General features: G+C 31.7%; 1 protein-coding gene across 4 annotated transcripts in view; it reads right to left on the bottom strand.

Moving 5' to 3' along the window:
- LOC143072107 (ankyrin repeat and death domain-containing protein 1A-like) overlaps positions 1 to 12945 on the bottom strand; it is a 56908-nt gene extending 43963 nt beyond the window's left edge. The window contains exons 1-2 of one of the 4 annotated variants that reach the window (XM_076246909.1): positions 12838 to 12945; positions 6375 to 6438 (exon numbers count right to left, since the gene is read on the bottom strand). In XM_076246909.1, coding sequence (XP_076103024.1) covers positions 6375 to 6393 — 19 coding nt within the window. In that variant the 5' untranslated portion in view covers positions 6394 to 6438; positions 12838 to 12945. Of the gene's footprint in view, positions 1 to 6374; positions 6493 to 12837 lie in introns of those variants that run through there. The other 3 variants (XM_076246910.1, XM_076246901.1, XM_076246902.1) reach the window with 3 other exon arrangements.
- Between the last annotated feature and the right edge of the window lie 5935 nt (positions 12946 to 18880).

Genomic DNA, 18880 nt, shown 5'->3' on the forward strand with positions numbered 1-18880 from the left:
CAAACATGTTAAATGCAGTCAATAAAATATTCCCTAAACAAGTATTATTTCACATTGTATAGAGAAATCAAATAGAAATAAAGGAAACCATTGTTCTAAAAGAAATCATTTGACCTTATGAAGATTATAACCATTGTTAGCTGCTTGGGATTACATTTCTTTTGACAACAGACAACACTATGAAATAGAGTTCATTGGCATCCATTAAAACAGTAAAATTAGTGAATGGAATCAAATTAAGAGACAAATATTTTGTTTCATTAGAATGGAAAATGCAACAGATTTAACTATCCGAACATTTAAAAAGAATACAAAAAAAGAGACGAAAAGAAAAAAACAAAACTGTTCTATCAAGTAAATCAGTATTTCCAAAAACCACATATAGTCTATTCCATTTAACATAATTATTACGTCAATAGCGTCCAAACTTATATAGGAACTTTATTTCTGACTAATTTCAGTATGTTTTGAATTTTGTTGTACATTTGTAGTTTATTGGCCTTAATATTAAAGTCATCCTATTTTCTGGTCAGCTAATATAGAAATTGTTCCAAATTCGCGAAATGTCTGTTAATGATCATTGATTGTTATTTGCTTATTATCCAGTGTTTAAGATTTGGTTTTGAATTCCACTCAAACCAGTGCTACATGTAAATATCAAACTGAAATTTCTTACTCGAATAATTCAAGCCCTTTCCGTCTTCGATTCTTTTCGCCTTTGTTGTAGCGTAATATAACGACCGAAAGCCGAGAAGTTTCGATACTGATTGTTCTTTTATTCAAAGATTTGTCAAATGCTGGAATATATAGGTATTTGTGCCTTTTTTCCAATCATGAATTTTCCCACAAGGGCCACAACAATCACGTTGTCATGATGTATGTGTGTTCTTTGAGTTGAAAATAACCTCCATTTAATTAACGCAATAAAATATTGGTTATATTTAGAATAGTAATTGAAAAAAAGTAGCGCCAATACCGTTAATGAATGACTATATTAGTTCAAAAGTTTTAAAATAAATACACATGGGAAATCAGTCAAATCGTATTGAAGGTGTGAACAATTCTATCAAAGTGTGTTAAAATCTGCTTTGAACCATGCATTTTGTTTTTCGTTTTGAAGAAAACCTTTGACAAAAATGCATGTTGAATCGAAACATGGAGATTAAAGAAAGCTTGAACACAAATGTAAAATACTAACTGACCATTATTGTAAAATATAAACCATCTCATTAACCATAGTTAACGCAATTAACACACGCATCACTACAGGTTATAAGTTCAGAAAGCTACAGGAGACAAGTTTGTAAAATATATAAAGTAGTCCAGGTTTCCAATCTAGTTTGTCCAGATCATATAGAAGAAGAAGAAGAAGAAGAAGAAGAAGAAGAAGAAGAAGAAGAAGAAGAAGAAGAAGAAGAAGAAGAAGAAGAAGAAGAAGAAGAAGAAGAAGAAGAAGAAGAAGAAGAAGAAGAAGAAGAAGAAGAAGAAGAAGAAGAAGAAGAAGAAGAAGAAGAAGAAGAAGAAGAAGAAGAAGAAAAAGATGCTTTATTTCAATAAAATGAGCTCACAAGGAGCATAATATAATATCATTATAATATTATTATTTTACAAATATAATAAACAATACAGTATACATATATACATGTACGTATGACATATGTGCCACTGGACGTACAAATTCATTGATCATTCTGTTAAGCGATTTTATTCCACGTAAATAATAGGACAGAAACGTTTTAAACGGTTAAAAGGGAAAACACGTTTATTTCATGAGGAGGTAAATCGTGAAAAGAGCTTTGGACGCACACTTAATTTATAAATTGTTTTAGTTTATTAACAGCACTGGTCGATACGTCATTCGTTTGAACTACATGCGCGTAGAGCTACGTTTACGTCAAAACGCCTGGGCGTACACTTTAATTTTGAAAATAAAACAAATAATCGACATAGAAATTAGAATAAGAAAGGTCAAAAGAACATCATCCTTGTGCTTCTTTTTTCAATGGATTGTAATTTTGAATAAAAAAGGGACTTAATTTACTCAAATAGATCATTTAATATATTTGTTCGAATCTTTTGTAAAAGTCTGAATCTACTATGAATTTTACGTACTATTCTTATATTTAAAGCAATTCACTATCTGCTGTTTGTATTTTTGTCGAGCCTGTGATTTATGTCCCAAACGCGAGACAAAGCGGCGTCAATATTAAGGTTTCGAATGTGGATAAAGTCTTTTGAATGAATCTCCGTGAAATTTTACGAAAGTTGCATAAAAACTGTTTATGATCAAAAGAGTATTCAGAGCAATAATAATAATGCAATTATATCTTTAATTTTCTCGCATTTTAAGGACAAAATGTACTTCTTTCTGCAATTAATAAGTGGTCGCAGTTTGGGCGAACATTTTGTTATTTCTCAATTATATTAACTACTTGTCGAACCTTCATCGAATTTTATGAAAATGCCGAAGAGGTTTTTCTATGACTAATGTCTAAAGCTAAAATTTTGAAAGCATTTGTTTTCATTCATTTTCTGTTCTTTTCTGATAGACAGATAGCCGGACTCTTCTTCAAGCAAAATGTTTTACATGCTCAATTTACAAACCTTCATAGATTGTCGTGAAATATTCCAGATCAAGAAAAAAATATCAAAAGAAAATTTTAGATTTGTTTTTAAATCCCTTTAAAGGAATGATACATTGATTCACTTTTTGTGGGAAGAAATCCTAGGTGTTCCAGTACTTTTTTCGTGTTCATTAAAAGGTGCTTTTGTCGATTGTATGCTGACTCACGGCACTCTTTAAACTTATTTAAAAGTAATATCGGTTTGGACGTTTTCTCTTAAACCACTGACCATTAGGCTAGGTTCCAGTTTAACACGATGAATAAGCTAACATATTACAAAATTTAACCAAAACAAATAAACCATTTAGATTCAAAAGTATGTTGCTATCAATGATTTTTTACTGACAGAAATCATTATGGTATCTTATTCTCGATAGCTTTTGGGGGCTTCGTCCCTTTCGAACCCACTTACAGCAGGTGCTTTAACATTGAGCGGTTGGCACCCCTCATATCCCTCGCCAAGGTTCGGGCGTACACGTACACGTAAAAATGACCCAGCTACGCCACTGTATAGACCTCAAGAATTGCATTGAATATTCTTAAACACACAGGTTAGCTTTTAAAGTACACGGACTTCGGCCAATTTTAAATTTAATGCAATATAGTTAAATTATTTAGATATATGACGTGCTATATCAAGTCTTCCACCCATCTTAAAGTCAAAAGTCCCATTCTCCATAGCTTTCGGGGGCTTCGTCCCTTTCGAACCCACTCCCAGGAGGTGCTTTAACATTGAGCGGTTGGCACCCCTTATATCGCTCACCAATGTTCGGGAGTACACGTAAAAATGACCCAGCTACGCCACTGAACTATCAGTCCCTAACCCGATGGTATCATCAGCTCAGTAGTCATTACTTCGATACTGACTACCTTTCTGAAATTTTCCGTTTACCTGTTTCGGTTCATATGCATCTTCATTTTCAAATCATGACATGTATTCGGCTTTGAGCTTACCCTCATAAATCCAGATAAGCGCTTCTAACACTAGAACTGAAACGGTTTAGTTTGTACCGATATTTAGATTTTCAGATTTATTGATATATGCCCATTTCACCGTAAATGACCATTCGAGTTCTTACGTATTCCATATCTGCATACTATTACTAAGTACTAGTATACCACAGGGGACAAGAAGCTCTGTTTCATATCTATATAGAAATTGGCAATAACTGACTGCTTCAAACTATCTCAAAGATACTCATTTTCCAATATCTGTCCAGTGTGCGGTATTTATCTATCTCAGTTAATACGATATGCCAGATCGTGTTCTAATATACATAGTGATTTCAGAAGATATGCACTCTTTTTAAAGGGGTTTATTAAGAAGTATGACAAGTATCTATACTCGCTGAAATCATCACTTGACAAGTTATACATTTACCATCACGTACTGGTTGGTAGTAAATAGTTTGAATATTTTTCTGTTATTTTAGTAGCAGATTCTACATATATATATCTACTGTTTTAAAACCATTACTTTTTAAGTATAAGGATTTCTAAAGAGAAACTGATATCAGTTTCATAAAAGATATTCGACAGAAACAAATTGTTGAAAAACGTATATGGAACTCACCTCTGCATGAATTTCGTACAGCCCAAATGCTACACATTCGACACGTACATAAAAAAATGGATCTAAAGAACACGTTTCCTCATCTTGTGTCATCATACTTGCATTTTGCCCCTATGTTCTTTTTTTTTTTTTTTTTGCCTTGGTGGACATATTCGATTTTGGGCGCGCTGTACCAGCAGACATATTTTGAAAACTTGAAAACTTAAAGGTGCTTTTGCTAATAGTTATAAAAGGTACCAGGCTTATAATTTGATCGGCAGACGCGCGTTTCGTATACATAAGACTCATCAGTAACGCTCAGATCAAATTAAATTGAAAGCCAAATTACAAACAAGTGCAAAGTTGAAAAGCATTGAGGACCTAAAATTCCCAAAACGATGTGCCAAAAAACGGCTAAGATTTGATGTTTTAGCGAGGAGTGTAGTTTTAGTAACAGTTTATGTGGCAGTAGTTGACCTGAAAATTGGTAAATTTGCCTATGTGTTAATAATAATTAAGTAGCCGGAGAAAACAAATAGTTTCAAATGTTGCGTCTTGAACATCCATGAAATATAGTTATTGTATTGAGATATTTACCTTTAATGGCATTTATTTATAAAAAAAGAAATGTTTTCTTTGTTGTGGTGATAATAGCAACTGGGACGTTTATACGATTAGTTTTATTCATTTTCCTACGATAAGGGAGATAACTAGAGATTGCATACGGAAAACTTCGTATCCGATTATTAACTTTTATATACCTTGTTTCTTTTTTTATTCCATAGAATTTCACTCGAAGAACTCGAAGAAGAAGAAGAAGAAGAAGAAAATTATTATTGCTACTGTTCTGTCAACATATAGAATGAAATTCAAAACAGTGTAGCTGTGGCCATTGATTGACACATTAAAATCATCCATTGACTGGGACAATTTACGTGAACGTTTGTCTGTAACGACCACTGTTCACGACGTACCTACGATAGACATTTAAACTATGGGGTCACCAAAGGTTTCTTAACGCCTTTAATTATAAAATAATTCGAAAAATTAATGAGGAATAACCTTTGTGTTTTGATTTATATAATTGATATAAATCAAAATATCTTGTTATTTCTGATTAATTTTTCGAATTACTTTATTTAGGTGTTGAGAACCTTTGGTGACCCCATAGTTTAAGTGTCTTTAAAAAGTACATAGTGAGCATTGGTCGTTACATACAAACGTTCACCTAAATTGTCCCAGTCAATGGATGATTTTAATGTGTCAATCAATGGCCACAGCTACACTGTTTTGAATTTCATTCTATTTGTTCAGTCTAACAAAAGTTCCTGCCAGCGAAAATAGTGATAAACATAATATGTTTTTTTTTCTATATTTCTATAGATCATATATATATTGGAACATTTACTCTATACCATTTGTTACGTTCTAATGACTTATATTGTAATATTCCTTCACATGGAAATGATATTCCTAAATACGTCTTTCATTTAAAACCAATAGTACATGTATAAAGGAATTTAGAATTCCATGAACATTACTAACAAATATGAAACAATTACAAGAATACTAAGCACACATCAATTAATGATTATCATGAATATAACCAGTGACATTGCATTTTAAAAAGCCCCCCCCCCCAAAAAAAAATCACTAGTTCTAAAAAAAAATTATGACCATACACAGTTTTTATCATATCTTATGTTATTCTGATACCAGTTCCAATGATACAGATGCATATATGTAGATAATACCTTTCGGAATCAATATTGATAAAATTAATGACTAAATAGTTTTTTTTCTTTGTGCACTATCAATGAACTTTATCTAAATCCGGGAGCAAATGTGTCATTATTGTTAGTCACATGTACTTTAACTTTCAAAATGCATACGGGTTAACTCTAAAATATCAAGTTACTGCATTGCCATGTTTTTTTAACTTTATTATTAATATATTGCGAATGGAATTTGATAAAAAACTAATCCGATAGTAAAAAAATATCGCGTTACTTCTCCTTTCAAAACTGTCAGTAACTTTAGTCTCTATGTTTAAATAGTTATTTAAAATGAATGCAAAATTTACTTAATATACTCAATCGAATGTATTGAGGTCGCGATCAGTATGTATACAAGTATTGAATAATTGTTTATCAATAAAGTCGGTAATGTAAGAAAATAAAAATATAAAAATTACTTACTAACGGGTGCCTGAATCATAGTTGACAGGGAACAATCATCTTTCCTTACATTTTGTTCATCTATCTGAAATCGATGCATAATCACAATTACAATTGAAAAAGTAATATGCAAAACGTTTACATGTTTACGATCGAGTCTACTACATGTACACTCGGTTCATTTAATTTGACTTTCACACCATCCTAAGTTAATTCAGTTAGAACATACTGAAAGCTATTGACATGCTATGCTGTATTAAAATCTTTCAATAATTCTAAAAGTATGGTAAATAATTAATGCCGTTATCACGTCAAGTTCATTTTATTATCCGCAGGAGATGGGAAATTACAAATATGGGTTTTCTGCGGAACTTCTATATTATTTGGTTTTTCTTCAACTTATTTTTTTTTTATTTTTTGTTGTTAGATAAATTGTGTTTTATGAGTTTACGTTTTTATATCATAATGGTATTAAATTATTTGGAATACATTTGCAACAGTCTTCCCGGAATTCTTGTCTTCAATAATCGACCGAATATTTAAAAATCAATTATGTCACTTTTTGTAAAAAAATTACAATAATAGAATATAGATAAAAAAAAAATTCAAAACTGGCATATGTATACATAACTATCAAATTATTGAACTTTACTCCGCTGAAATACGGAGCGGGGCTTTTAAACTGTCTATACCGGGTGTCCGCCTGTCTGTCCTTACCGTATTAAAAGGGATACTCTTACATACATTTTCTTGTCAGATTTCTTTTTTAAATTTATATAAATCTATATCAAAGGTTCATATGAATTGGATGAGTTCCGATAAAATTGTCAATCAACTTTTTTTATAGAAGTTATTTAGAAGGGTAAATCATATTGGGAAACTGTAGTGTGAGAGCGCTCACGGCATTTTAGTCAGATATTTATGAAAAGGACTAAATTACCATAAAATATTGCAGTCTTTTTACAAATAAAATGTGAGAAGCGATGGTGGACATCGGAACAGTGATTTTTTTTACTCTGAGTTTTGTGCAAAATCCTGCGGACGCGCTTCACTTAGTTCTACATTACAAAATTTGAAGACTAACATTTGATTCAATGATGAACTGAAAGTAACAAAGTGTGTTGTCAGATCCTTGTTTTGTATGTAGTAATGTCATCTTCATCTTCCGGCTAGCCAAGGTTTACGATCTAGTCCCCTCCTCTCTACTGGATCGTAAGCCTTGGATAGTGACGATGTGTCATCTAAGTTGATAGGTTTGGATAGCGACGATGTGTTATCTAAGTTGATAGGTTTGGATAGCGACAATGTGTCATCTAAGTTGGTAGGTTCTGAAATTTCTGTAAAATGTTGGAATAAGGAGGTGGAAGATACCAATGCTAATTCTAATACGTGGATAACACAGGCAACACACAAGTAAAACCAAGTAAAAACTTAAGTCTAAAATCTAATATGTGGATAACACAGGCAACACACAAGTAAAAACAAGTAAATACTTAAGTCTAAAATCTAATATGTGGATAACACAAGTAAAACCAAGTAAAAACTTAAGTCTTAAATCTAATATGTGGATAACACAGGCAACACACAAGTAAAACCAAGTAAAAATTGAAGTCTAAAATCTAATATGTGGATAACACAGGCAACACACAAGTAAAACCAAGTAAAAACTTAAGTCTAAAGTCTAATATGTGGATAACACAGGCAACACACAAGTAAAACCAAGTAAAAACTTAAGTCTAAAATCTAATATGTGGATAACACAGGCAACACACAAGTAAAACCAAGTAAAAACTTAAGTCTAAAATCTAATATGTGGATAACACAGGCAACACACAAGTAAAACCAAGTAAAAACTTAAGTCTAAAATCTAATATGTGGATAACACAGGCAACACACAAGTAAAACCAAGTAAAAACTTAAGTCTAAAATCTAATATGTGGATAACACAGGCAACACACAAGTAAAACCCAGTAAAAACGTAAGTCTAAAATCTAATATGTGGATAACACAGGCAACACACAAGTAAAACCAAGTAAAAACTTAAGTCTAAAATCTAATATGTGGATAACACAGGCAACACACAAGTAAAACCCAGTAAAAACGTAAGTCTAAAATCTAATATGTGGATAACACAGGCAACACACAAGTAAAACCAAGTAAAACCAAGTAAAAACTTAAGTCTAAAATCTAATATGTGGATAACACAGGCAACACACAAGTGAAACATAGTAAAAACTTAAGTCTAAAATGTAATATGTGGATAACACAGGCAACACACAAGTAAAACCAAGTCAAAACTTAAGTCTTAAATCTAATATGTGGATAACACAGGCAACACACAAGTAAAACCAAGTAAAAACTTAAGTCTAAAATCTAATATGTGGATAACACAGGCAACACACAGGTAAAACCAAGTAAAAACTTAAGTCTAAAATCTAATATGTGGATAACACAGGCAACACACAAGTAAAACCAAGTAAAAACTTAAGTCTAAAATCTAATATGTGGATAACACAGGCAACACACAAGTAAAACCAAGTAAAAACTTAAGAATGAGCGAACCCAACCCAAACTCTGGTTAATCAAAATTTAAGGTGCTTCTGGAGGATAAACAGATGCTCTACTAGTGGTACCTCTTTATTAACTCAGATATGTCAGCCATAAGCGTAAACATGTATGCAACATATACCGTATACAATTGAAAATGAAAATATGAAATGTGTCAACGAGACAACAACTCGACAAAAGAGGAGAAAACAGCTGGTGAATTGTTGTTTCATTGGTAATCATACCGTATCTCCTCATTCTGAAATAGCAGAACAATGAAGTAATGTATTAACGACAAATGCCACAAGAGGAGAGGGATCTGCTTATCCTTCTGGAGCACCTGATACCACTTTCATTTTTGGTGGGGTTCGTGTTGCTCAGTCTTTAGTTTTCTATGTTGTGTTTTGTGTACTATTGTTCGTCTATAATTGGTCTTTTTCTTGTTTTAGCCATGGCGTTGTCTGTTTATTTTCGACACATGAGCATGACTGTCCCTTATAAATTTTTCGAACCTCTTGTTTTTTTAATTTGGAATTTGCATCTTTACTCAGACTGGAAGGACTTTTAAATGCATTCATTCTTTTTAATTAATTCACAAATGTGACAGACGCATATTTAAAACTTAAGTTAATTATTACAGTATTTCGTATCTTTTTACAGCATTTTTTTAATTACATGCAGCAGCTCGAGTGAACATTGTTGTCATCTTTTTCCTGTCACAATAACTATATATAGAAACATTATGAATTAAATATGTAATCTTAGTCGTTTGAATAAAACCATGTAATTCTCTATTCTCAAAGCAGTTTTAACACGAAAAAAAGATTAAGATATTATTGGTATTGATGTATTGTTTATTGACGTTAACATGCATAGCATACGACTTTACGTTCCGTTCAGTTCGTTTGAGTATATTATGTTTCACTTTTGTTGTGAATTTTGTTGCAGGTATTTATAATCAAATGAAGCAAACAACCTGAAGGTCTAACATCGAAATAAATAGGTTTTAGGATTGGTTCATTTATATTTTATTATTTTAATAGTAAGAAGTCATTTTTGAAAGATTTTCTATTGTATGGTAGAATTTGTAATTAAACTATTTATATGACTATGAGTATACTATTGTTACTTTTTAAAATAATTTCATGGTTTTATGTTCCTCTTTTGGTGAATGTAATAGCAACAAAAAGGTTTATTACGGTCGTGGTCGTGTATGTATAAACTCGTTTCAAGACATGACATCACAAGTAGAATTTTTTATATACTCGAATGAGTTATGATAGTGTAATTGATTAATCTTAATCTTAAGTATATGTTTACTTCTTTTTATTGGAATTATTAATGCAAAAGGTTATGTTTCGTATAACTAAAACAAAAAATGAGTCAATTTAATTTCCAATATAGCCAAAGATAGTTTTTCTTAAGACTTATACATGTGTCAGCCTTAGATTGTTCAATACATGGATGTACTCACTATGTCTTTAAGATGAAGAACAGCAGTAAAAGCGCTGTTCCTTTGCTTTTTGTGTGTTTTTCTTTTTGGTTTGTATTTGTAGTGGATGTACTGTATTGTTTCCTGAATAGATATAGATACCCTATATCCTTTTATTTTTCTTGTATAATATAAATGCTTCAAATTTGACAAAGCACTTGCTACTGGGTAGATGGTGTCAGTGGGGGTATACCAGCCATCAGTACCAGTAGGTACTGAATGATAACCATAATCAGAGAGCATTAAAAAGTGTTTTTGAGAGGCCTCAAGCAGGTACGCTCAGGTTCAAATGTTTCTGATACCATGCATATATGGAAAGCAACAACGGGGCATCAAAACTAAAAAAAACTGAAAAGACAAATCAAAATATTCTGAGGGTGCTAGCCCAAGTTTTAATTTACAAAAATAATGTATTGATTAATAATGTCAGTATCAAAACGCTTGCAGCTAGGCAGCTCGTACAATCGGGAACCGATAGTTCACTAGATGTTACAATTTACGTTATTGATTTAAATAAAACATAAAAGAAATATTGAGATAACAGTACAATACTCAAACAGGCGAAAACGTGTGTCATCTCAAATCATTTGTCAAAAAAAAAAAAATGTACGAAGCAAAATATTATACTAAAATACAGGTAAAACTCCATAGACCATAAGTTTATTGATGCAAATGAAATATAGATTATAACAAGAGAAAAAAAGCGACTAAGCCAAAACAATCTTAGGATAACTTGACCAACAACTACAAAACAAGCATACTAAGACAGACTCCGTATTCAGATTAACATTTGGCAATGAAAGTCAGCCTGTTATCATGATAAAGTGAATCACTAGTTTATTCATTAGCAAAATTTATAATTTCAAAATTTAGATTAAAAGTGCTTTCATTAAAATGAGTAATGAAGCATATGTAAGTGGTGTATTTCCTTTGTGACTGACAGTCAGTCAAAAGAGTGTGACGACTTGTATTGAATAAACAATGACAATGTCTAAGATGGAAAGAATCTTCTTATTTCTTTAATTTTAAAGCTATGTATTTTCATGAAATTACGTCGTCAAAAAGTTTTGTTCGTGTCATCTTCAGTTCTACATGTTTTATGATGATATACGTTTTTAATGTACCTACCTGTATTATTCGATAAACTCAATGTTCATACAAAGGGTAAATATCTAAGAAAAGGTACCACTATCGTATGACAACCTGTAGTTTCCCTGGAGCGGATTACAGATGCCGTTTAAAACGTGCAGTGATGTCAGTTGTTTTGCTCCGTATAGAAATCTTTACTGTGACTTTGATATGAATAACAGCAATAAATGCGCTATTTTTTGCTTATTGTGTGATTTTTTATGTGCATGTACTGATGTTTTTTCTCATGGATGAATACCCCATATCCTTTGTTTTTTTTTACTATAAATCAAAATTATAAAAAAAAAAAAAAAATACGAATGCTTTGAGAGTGCGGACAGTCGGTGCCCGAAAAACATGTTAAACATGATTAAATTAAGCCATGATGATTATTCAGTAAAAACTGCAAAACCAACCCTTGACATTAAGATGTACAATGACAGTTACATACAGCAAGTAACATTTTATAATGGAGATGAACAGGTCGATACGGTTTAAGTTTAAGCTGAGGATATCCAACAATGACACCCCCTTTCCATGTCACCACGGTTAGTTTTCCTCCAGCTTGGTACGGTTATAAGCATTTCAAAGTAGCAATTATGTAAATGTCACTTCCAAAATCAGATATCCGACAATTATCTCTATGATCCTCTTTTCCCTTTTGTCGGTTGGTTTTTTCTTTCTTGATACGATAACTGGCATTACAAAGATATATAGTAAATGTCAAATTTATTTCAAGTTGCATGGGATGATATCCGGCAATTATCCCCCCTTTTTTCCCTGTATGTCATGTATATCATCGGTTGTTTTTCCTCTACTTTAATACGATTACAGGCTAATAAAGGCACAGAGTATTAGTAAATGTCAACTTTATTTCAAGTTGCATGTGATGATATCCTGTAATTAGCCCCCGTTTTCCTTTATGTCATACATATTACCGTTTGGTTTCCCCTCATGATTTCGATACGGTTACAGGCATAACAAAGGCACAGAGTAGTAGTAAATGTCAACTTTACTTCAAGTTGCATGGGATGATATCCTGCAATTATCCCCCCCCCCTTTTCCACTTTGTGTCATGCATTTTACCGTTTGGTTTTCCCTTATCTTGGTATGGTTACAGGCATAACAAAGGTGCATAGTAAATGTCAAATTTACAAACAAACCATATCATTGTGTAAAATAACAGAAGAAGAATATTGATTATACTTTTCTGCTACAAATTCTGTAATTAAAGAGATCGATTTAGTAATTAAACCTGTAGTTCACATTCCGATATATATGTCAACAAATATTCCAGGATGACGTAACTAAACTTACCTTTTAATCTCCCGTTAATCCGTCTAATCTGTAGATGAATTATTAGGTCAATCCATTATTAGGGATATCAAAATAATCATACCCAGCATCCCTTGTTGTTTTCACTGTTAATTTCAAATCAATCAACTGTCCTGACCGAGAAAACGGTTAATCAATACACAGGCATCAATAAACAGATGAAAGCATTGCTCAGCTATGACATTTAATAGCTAATGTTACAATGCTTTGCTAGATATTTGAGAGCATTTTGTTTGACCAAATTTTGCAAAATGAAACTTGATTTACTCATGGCATTTATTATGTAAACTATTATGACTTTGTAGAGCCTCAGTGAATGTCTAATGAAGGATCTCTTTTGGCTTTATTAATTATTAACTACTAGAAATATTAGTTATTGGATTTTAGGAAGAGAAGTTTATCTTTCGGAGTTAAGTTTCAAAGAATTAATTCAATGCAAAACTGAAGAAACGCTGTTAGCTATCACTTAAAAATTCAGAAACAAGTTATGGAATTGTTTATAATTATATACGGGTACACATATATAATTCAGAAAAGGGAGAAGGTTTGGTACCTTGAAAACGTTTAATCCCGCTGCAATTGTTTGCACCTGTTCTCAGTTAGGAATTTGATGTTCAGTGGTTGTCTGTTTATGTGGTTCATACGTTTTTCTCGTTGTATAGATTAGATCGTTGGTTTTTACGGAGTGGCTATTTGTCCGGCTAGCCGGACGAATAGTGCCAGGGCTATTTGTCCGGCCATTGTAATGCGCATGTCATATAATGTGCGTTCGGAAGTGCGTGTAACATCATCTTCAGTAGCACCAAGGGGGCGCGTGTAATCTGATCACTGATTTTCAATTTTAAGATCATGGCTGAAATATTTGATAAATTTTGCAGTTTTCGGAATTTGACATTATGAACGTCCAAGAATGATATAATCTTATGAAAATAAACTCATCATAGATACCAGGACTGAGGGACTCTAAAAAATTGAAACCACAAGGAAAATGGGAAATAAAAGATAATTATATATAATTGATCGGAGAATTAGTTTTACAAACTTATTCGATTCGCTACAGCTGTGTACAGGTGGAAAAGATGTTCAAAGCAAGTGTAGTTGAAAAAGGCCTTTACAATTGCAGGTCTAACTGCATGAAATTTAGCTTAGTTATAATCCAAAAATGAGTCTTGCTAGACAATAAAAGAAAAGAGAAATTTGGGAAAAGGAGCACACTGTGACACCCGATCCCCTCACGTAGATAAAATAAAAATAGTGTTTTTTTACTCTTTTTGGGGTGGGGGGGGGGGGGGGGGGCATTATTGAAAAATCTCTCACCTTTCACTCAAAATATGGATAACTTTATGTCAAGGGGTCTATAATTCTCTTTGACAGCTTCAGACATAATAATTTTGTACCTTTTTCAACTAGACAAAATCCTTTACGTTAACTTAAAACTACTTGGGTAGTGTTTGACTCGTGCAGTTTACTTTTATAAATTGTGCCTTGGATGGAGAGTTGTCTCACTGGCACTCATACCACATCTTCCTATATCTAAGAGTGTATTAATAAAAATTTAAGCACGATACAGAAATGAAATCAATGTTGTCAATGAGTGGAATTTAAAGGGGCACTAGCTACGAGATTTATAAAAAATCTAAAGTTTGATTTTTTTCTGTTCAATCAATAATGAAAGTGAAATAGTGAAATAACAATTCGCTTTTTGCAGCCAGAAAGGTTCAATTTTGTCAAATTACGCTAAGAAACATTGATAATTAGTTATTCACTTGCAAGTGAATGAGTCGACCTCTTTAAATCCGTATTCATGTGAACTTCAATTTAACCCCTTGCTAGAGATTGACAACGCATGCATTGTACGTGTACTGGTTATTTAAAGAAAAAGAATGTCAACAATGAAAGTGAAACTACGGTAAATCATTTAATTACTGATTCGATGCACTTAAAATCATTCTTATACGGTTAAAAACAATGAGAAACATCTATTTTTAATCTATAAAAAAATTTCAAACAGACCTATAAAAATCCAATTGCACGTGTTGGTTTAATCTATTCATATCTTTATTTATGTTTACATCACTTATATGGTCATCTAAGGTCAAATCGATAGTTAATTAGATGGCATCTGGACTAAAATACACACGAAACGAACCTATATATTATCTACCCCATGTTCTGTAAACTGTTTATTTTAGACTTTTGATAGTTTGGATAAATGTTTTACATTGTTATAAATCAAATATGAGAATTTGAGTCAAATCGGTGACCATGAATTTGACAGCTAGTGCCCCTAAGAAAATACAAAAGAATAAACTATATTTACGCTCAGATTTTTTTCTTTTGATTACTTGATTGATTCTGGGACTATAATTTACTATATATAGTGTCAGAGATTCTCTAGTGCATGGTTGCTTCACGTTTAGCCGTAAATTGTACGGCAATTTTATTGCGATTTCATGTTTTGTACTGGACCAAAAAGCTTCATCGGTTAAGTTAACTCTTTTTGTTATAATAAAACACCCATGCAACCACGCATCCCATATTGCAGATAGGACCCGACACAAATATCAATTTCGTGTTTCGGTAGTTAAGCTTGGGATGGTCATTTTAAGATGCATTATTTGAATATAATCAAATATGAAAATTATTCATATTTATATTGATATATTTATATTTTTATTCTTCTTCAATATATCTAGTTATTATGACAGATCTACCATCATCAGGGGTCCAACTGTCAATTTAATGTTAAAGTCTTTAACTTTGATCTACTAAGCATATCTCCAATACTTTTATGTTTGCTATACGCAACTATTGGTGCTGTATTGAATATTTGTACACAGTCTTCGTCGTACTGTAATAAATGCCAGTGTTTCATTATACGTTTCTTTATTTTACGTATATATGGATTATATTTAGTTTTTGTTATAATAAAACACCCATGCAACCACGCATCCCATATTGCTGATAGGACCCGACACAAATATCAATTTCGTGTTTCGGTAGTTAAGCTTGGGATGGTCATTTTAAGATGCATTATTTGAATATAATCTAATATGAAAATTATCATATTGATATATTTATATTTTAATTCTTCTTCAATATATCTAGTTATTATGACAGATCTACCATCATCAGGGGTCCAACTGTCAATTTAATGTTAAAGTCTTTAACTTTGATCTACTAAGCATATCTCCAATACTTTTATGTTTGCTATACGCAACTATTGGTGCTGTATAGAATATTTGTACACAGTCTTCGTCGAACTGTAATAAATGCCAGTGTTTCATTATACGTTTCTTTATTTTACGTATATATGGATTATATTTAGTTATTAAAACTAACGGAATACTTTGCTTCTCTTTAGATTTGTTTTGTTGTAATAAATCAGTACGGTCAATTGATAAAGCATCAGTAATACTATCATCTATTTCCACGTTATCATAACCCCTATCTAATAATTTCACTTTGAAATTAGTTAGATTGTTTATTAATTTGTTATGATCACTTGTATTTCTAATTTGCCGTATTGCTTCACCTTTAATAAATCCTCTGAATACATGCTGTGAGTGACAGCTATTTCTGTGCAGAAACAGATAAGAATTTGTTTCTTTAAAATGTATTTCGAGGTCAAGAATGCCATATGTTGTAAATCTTTGACCTTTAATTACATCAACATCCAAGAACGACATTTTATCGTTTTTGATTTCATAGGTGAACTTTAATAAGGGGTTATAATCATTTGCTAGACGAAAAAAATCTATAATTTCATCTGATGTTCCATCATATATTATGAATCCATCGTCTCTATATCTGCCATGATAGAATATTTTGTCTTTATATTGAAATGCAGAAATAATTTGATTCATTATTTCAAACATAAGTATGTCACAGATTTCCGGTGAAGGAACTGCACCAATTGCCGTACCTATTACTTGTTTGTAAATTTTCCCATCAAATTCATAGATCATATTTTGTTGTACACTTTTGCTTTCACAATTTCTCTCTATCTGCTATATACAGTACATAATACGAAAATATAAGTAAAATTAGTATTTCAGGGACAATAACTCCAAAATGGGACAAATGGGTCAATGTTGACTAATTTGTAGATCTTAATTTGCTGAACTCTTTTTGCTTTTACAATTTCTCTCTGTCTGTTATAGTTTTCAATATTATAACCCTAACTGCAAAATTTGCAACAACAAAAAAGACATCTACAGAGGTAGTTATTCGAAAATGAACATTCATGTTTCTCAAAATTTCACACAAGAATTAGATAGACCTTGACTTACTGGTTGTATTTAATTTAGTGTTTAAGCTGTAATAGGTCAAACACTTTGAATTTATTAAAATTTGATATTTTGAATTAATTAAAATTTGAAATTTCAGGGGCAATAACTCCAAATTGGCATGTCTTGAATTTCTTGGTTTATGAAATTTTTTCAATTTCACACAAGACATGCAACCCTCGACTGGTCACTTCTATTTCACTCCTTTATTACATTTTCAGCAACAGTGGCCATAAATGTTGATGGCTTGAATTCCTAGATACAGTTTTGATTAGATATCCCAAGGAACATTTAAGTAAAGTTTTGTCACATTTGGCCAGTTGTTTCAGAGAAGATGTTTTCAAATTAAGTTTACAATGACAGACAGACAACGAGGATGGACGTCAAGTTATGACAAAATGCAATTGACATCGAGGGGTCAACAGACTGTCTTCAACTCTAAAGAGGTGTTGGTGTAATATGTCACGATCTGATGCTTATAATTAAAAAAATGGCAACATTATTATATGATAATAGACAACCACTTTTGAAGTCTCTTACTAATAAAGGTAACACTGACCCTTATTTCAGCAGAGACATTTAATAAAAATTCTAATCTGACTATGTATCAAATACATTCTAAAGAAGAAAAAAACACTTTAAATTGGTGCTATAAAATAATATTGATACCAAATGTTTACAATAAACATAGATCGTCCAGACATTTTTTAAAAGGGGGTCCCAACCCAGGATAAAGGGGGAAGTTCCGACCATATGTTCCCACTCAAAAGCATTGATTGCACAATGTGTGCCTCAGTATTGTTTTTGGTTATTTTGTTTTCTTGATCAACAGTTAGCATCCCACATGGCTGCACTCAAAGGTGTTTTATTGAGTTTTTTACTTTTAGCCACATACATAGGGGTGAATCTACTGCATTTTGTGGATATTTAATTTCATGATTTATTCATGACTTACCAAATTCATCAAACTCACCTATAGAACATTATTATTTCTTTAAACATTTGAAAATTGAAATTCCCCATTACGCGGAAAATTAATGTACCAAAATTGATATCCTACGATTAATAATGAATCCACAGTATTACATGTATATTTAATTTATTTTTTTTGTGATGCAAAAATAAATTATTTGAGTTAGAGTATTTGTTTTATACTTCATAAATAATGTGGGAATAAGTAAGCCATTATTTATTCAATGGCATACAAATAATTATTCCAATATATTTACACATATTTTATTGTACAAAGCCACATCATATACATATATAAAGTAAAATTAATTCAATGTCTTATGAAATATTTATATCAAATATATTTTTCCTGGTAAAATATTTCTGTACAAGAAAATTGATATTGATAACAATGGAATAATCAGTTTATAATAAAAACACTCAATAATAAATAACTTACTTTCTAATCTCTTTATTAAATTTATCTCTTTGGAATAGCCTACAATAGGGGTTTTGCTCATTGTTGAAGGTCATACAGTGACTTATAGTTGTCAATGTCCTTTGAAATTTGGTGGAAAATTGTTTCATTGGCAATCATTTCACCTGTCCTTATTTTAATTTAGGAATCAAAATTAAATAAATAAAATGCCAAATTAGGTAAATAACTAGATGCTTCGCAGGGTGCAGCTTTATACGACCGCAAAGGTCAAACCCTGAACAGTTGGGGCAAATATGAACACAACATTCAAGCTTGATACAGCTCTGAATTTGGATTGTGATTAAAT

The sequence above is a fragment of the Mytilus galloprovincialis genome, chromosome 4, assembly GCF_965363235.1.
Source record: "Mytilus galloprovincialis chromosome 4, xbMytGall1.hap1.1, whole genome shotgun sequence".
Lineage (NCBI taxonomy): Eukaryota > Metazoa > Mollusca > Bivalvia > Mytilida > Mytilidae > Mytilus > Mytilus galloprovincialis.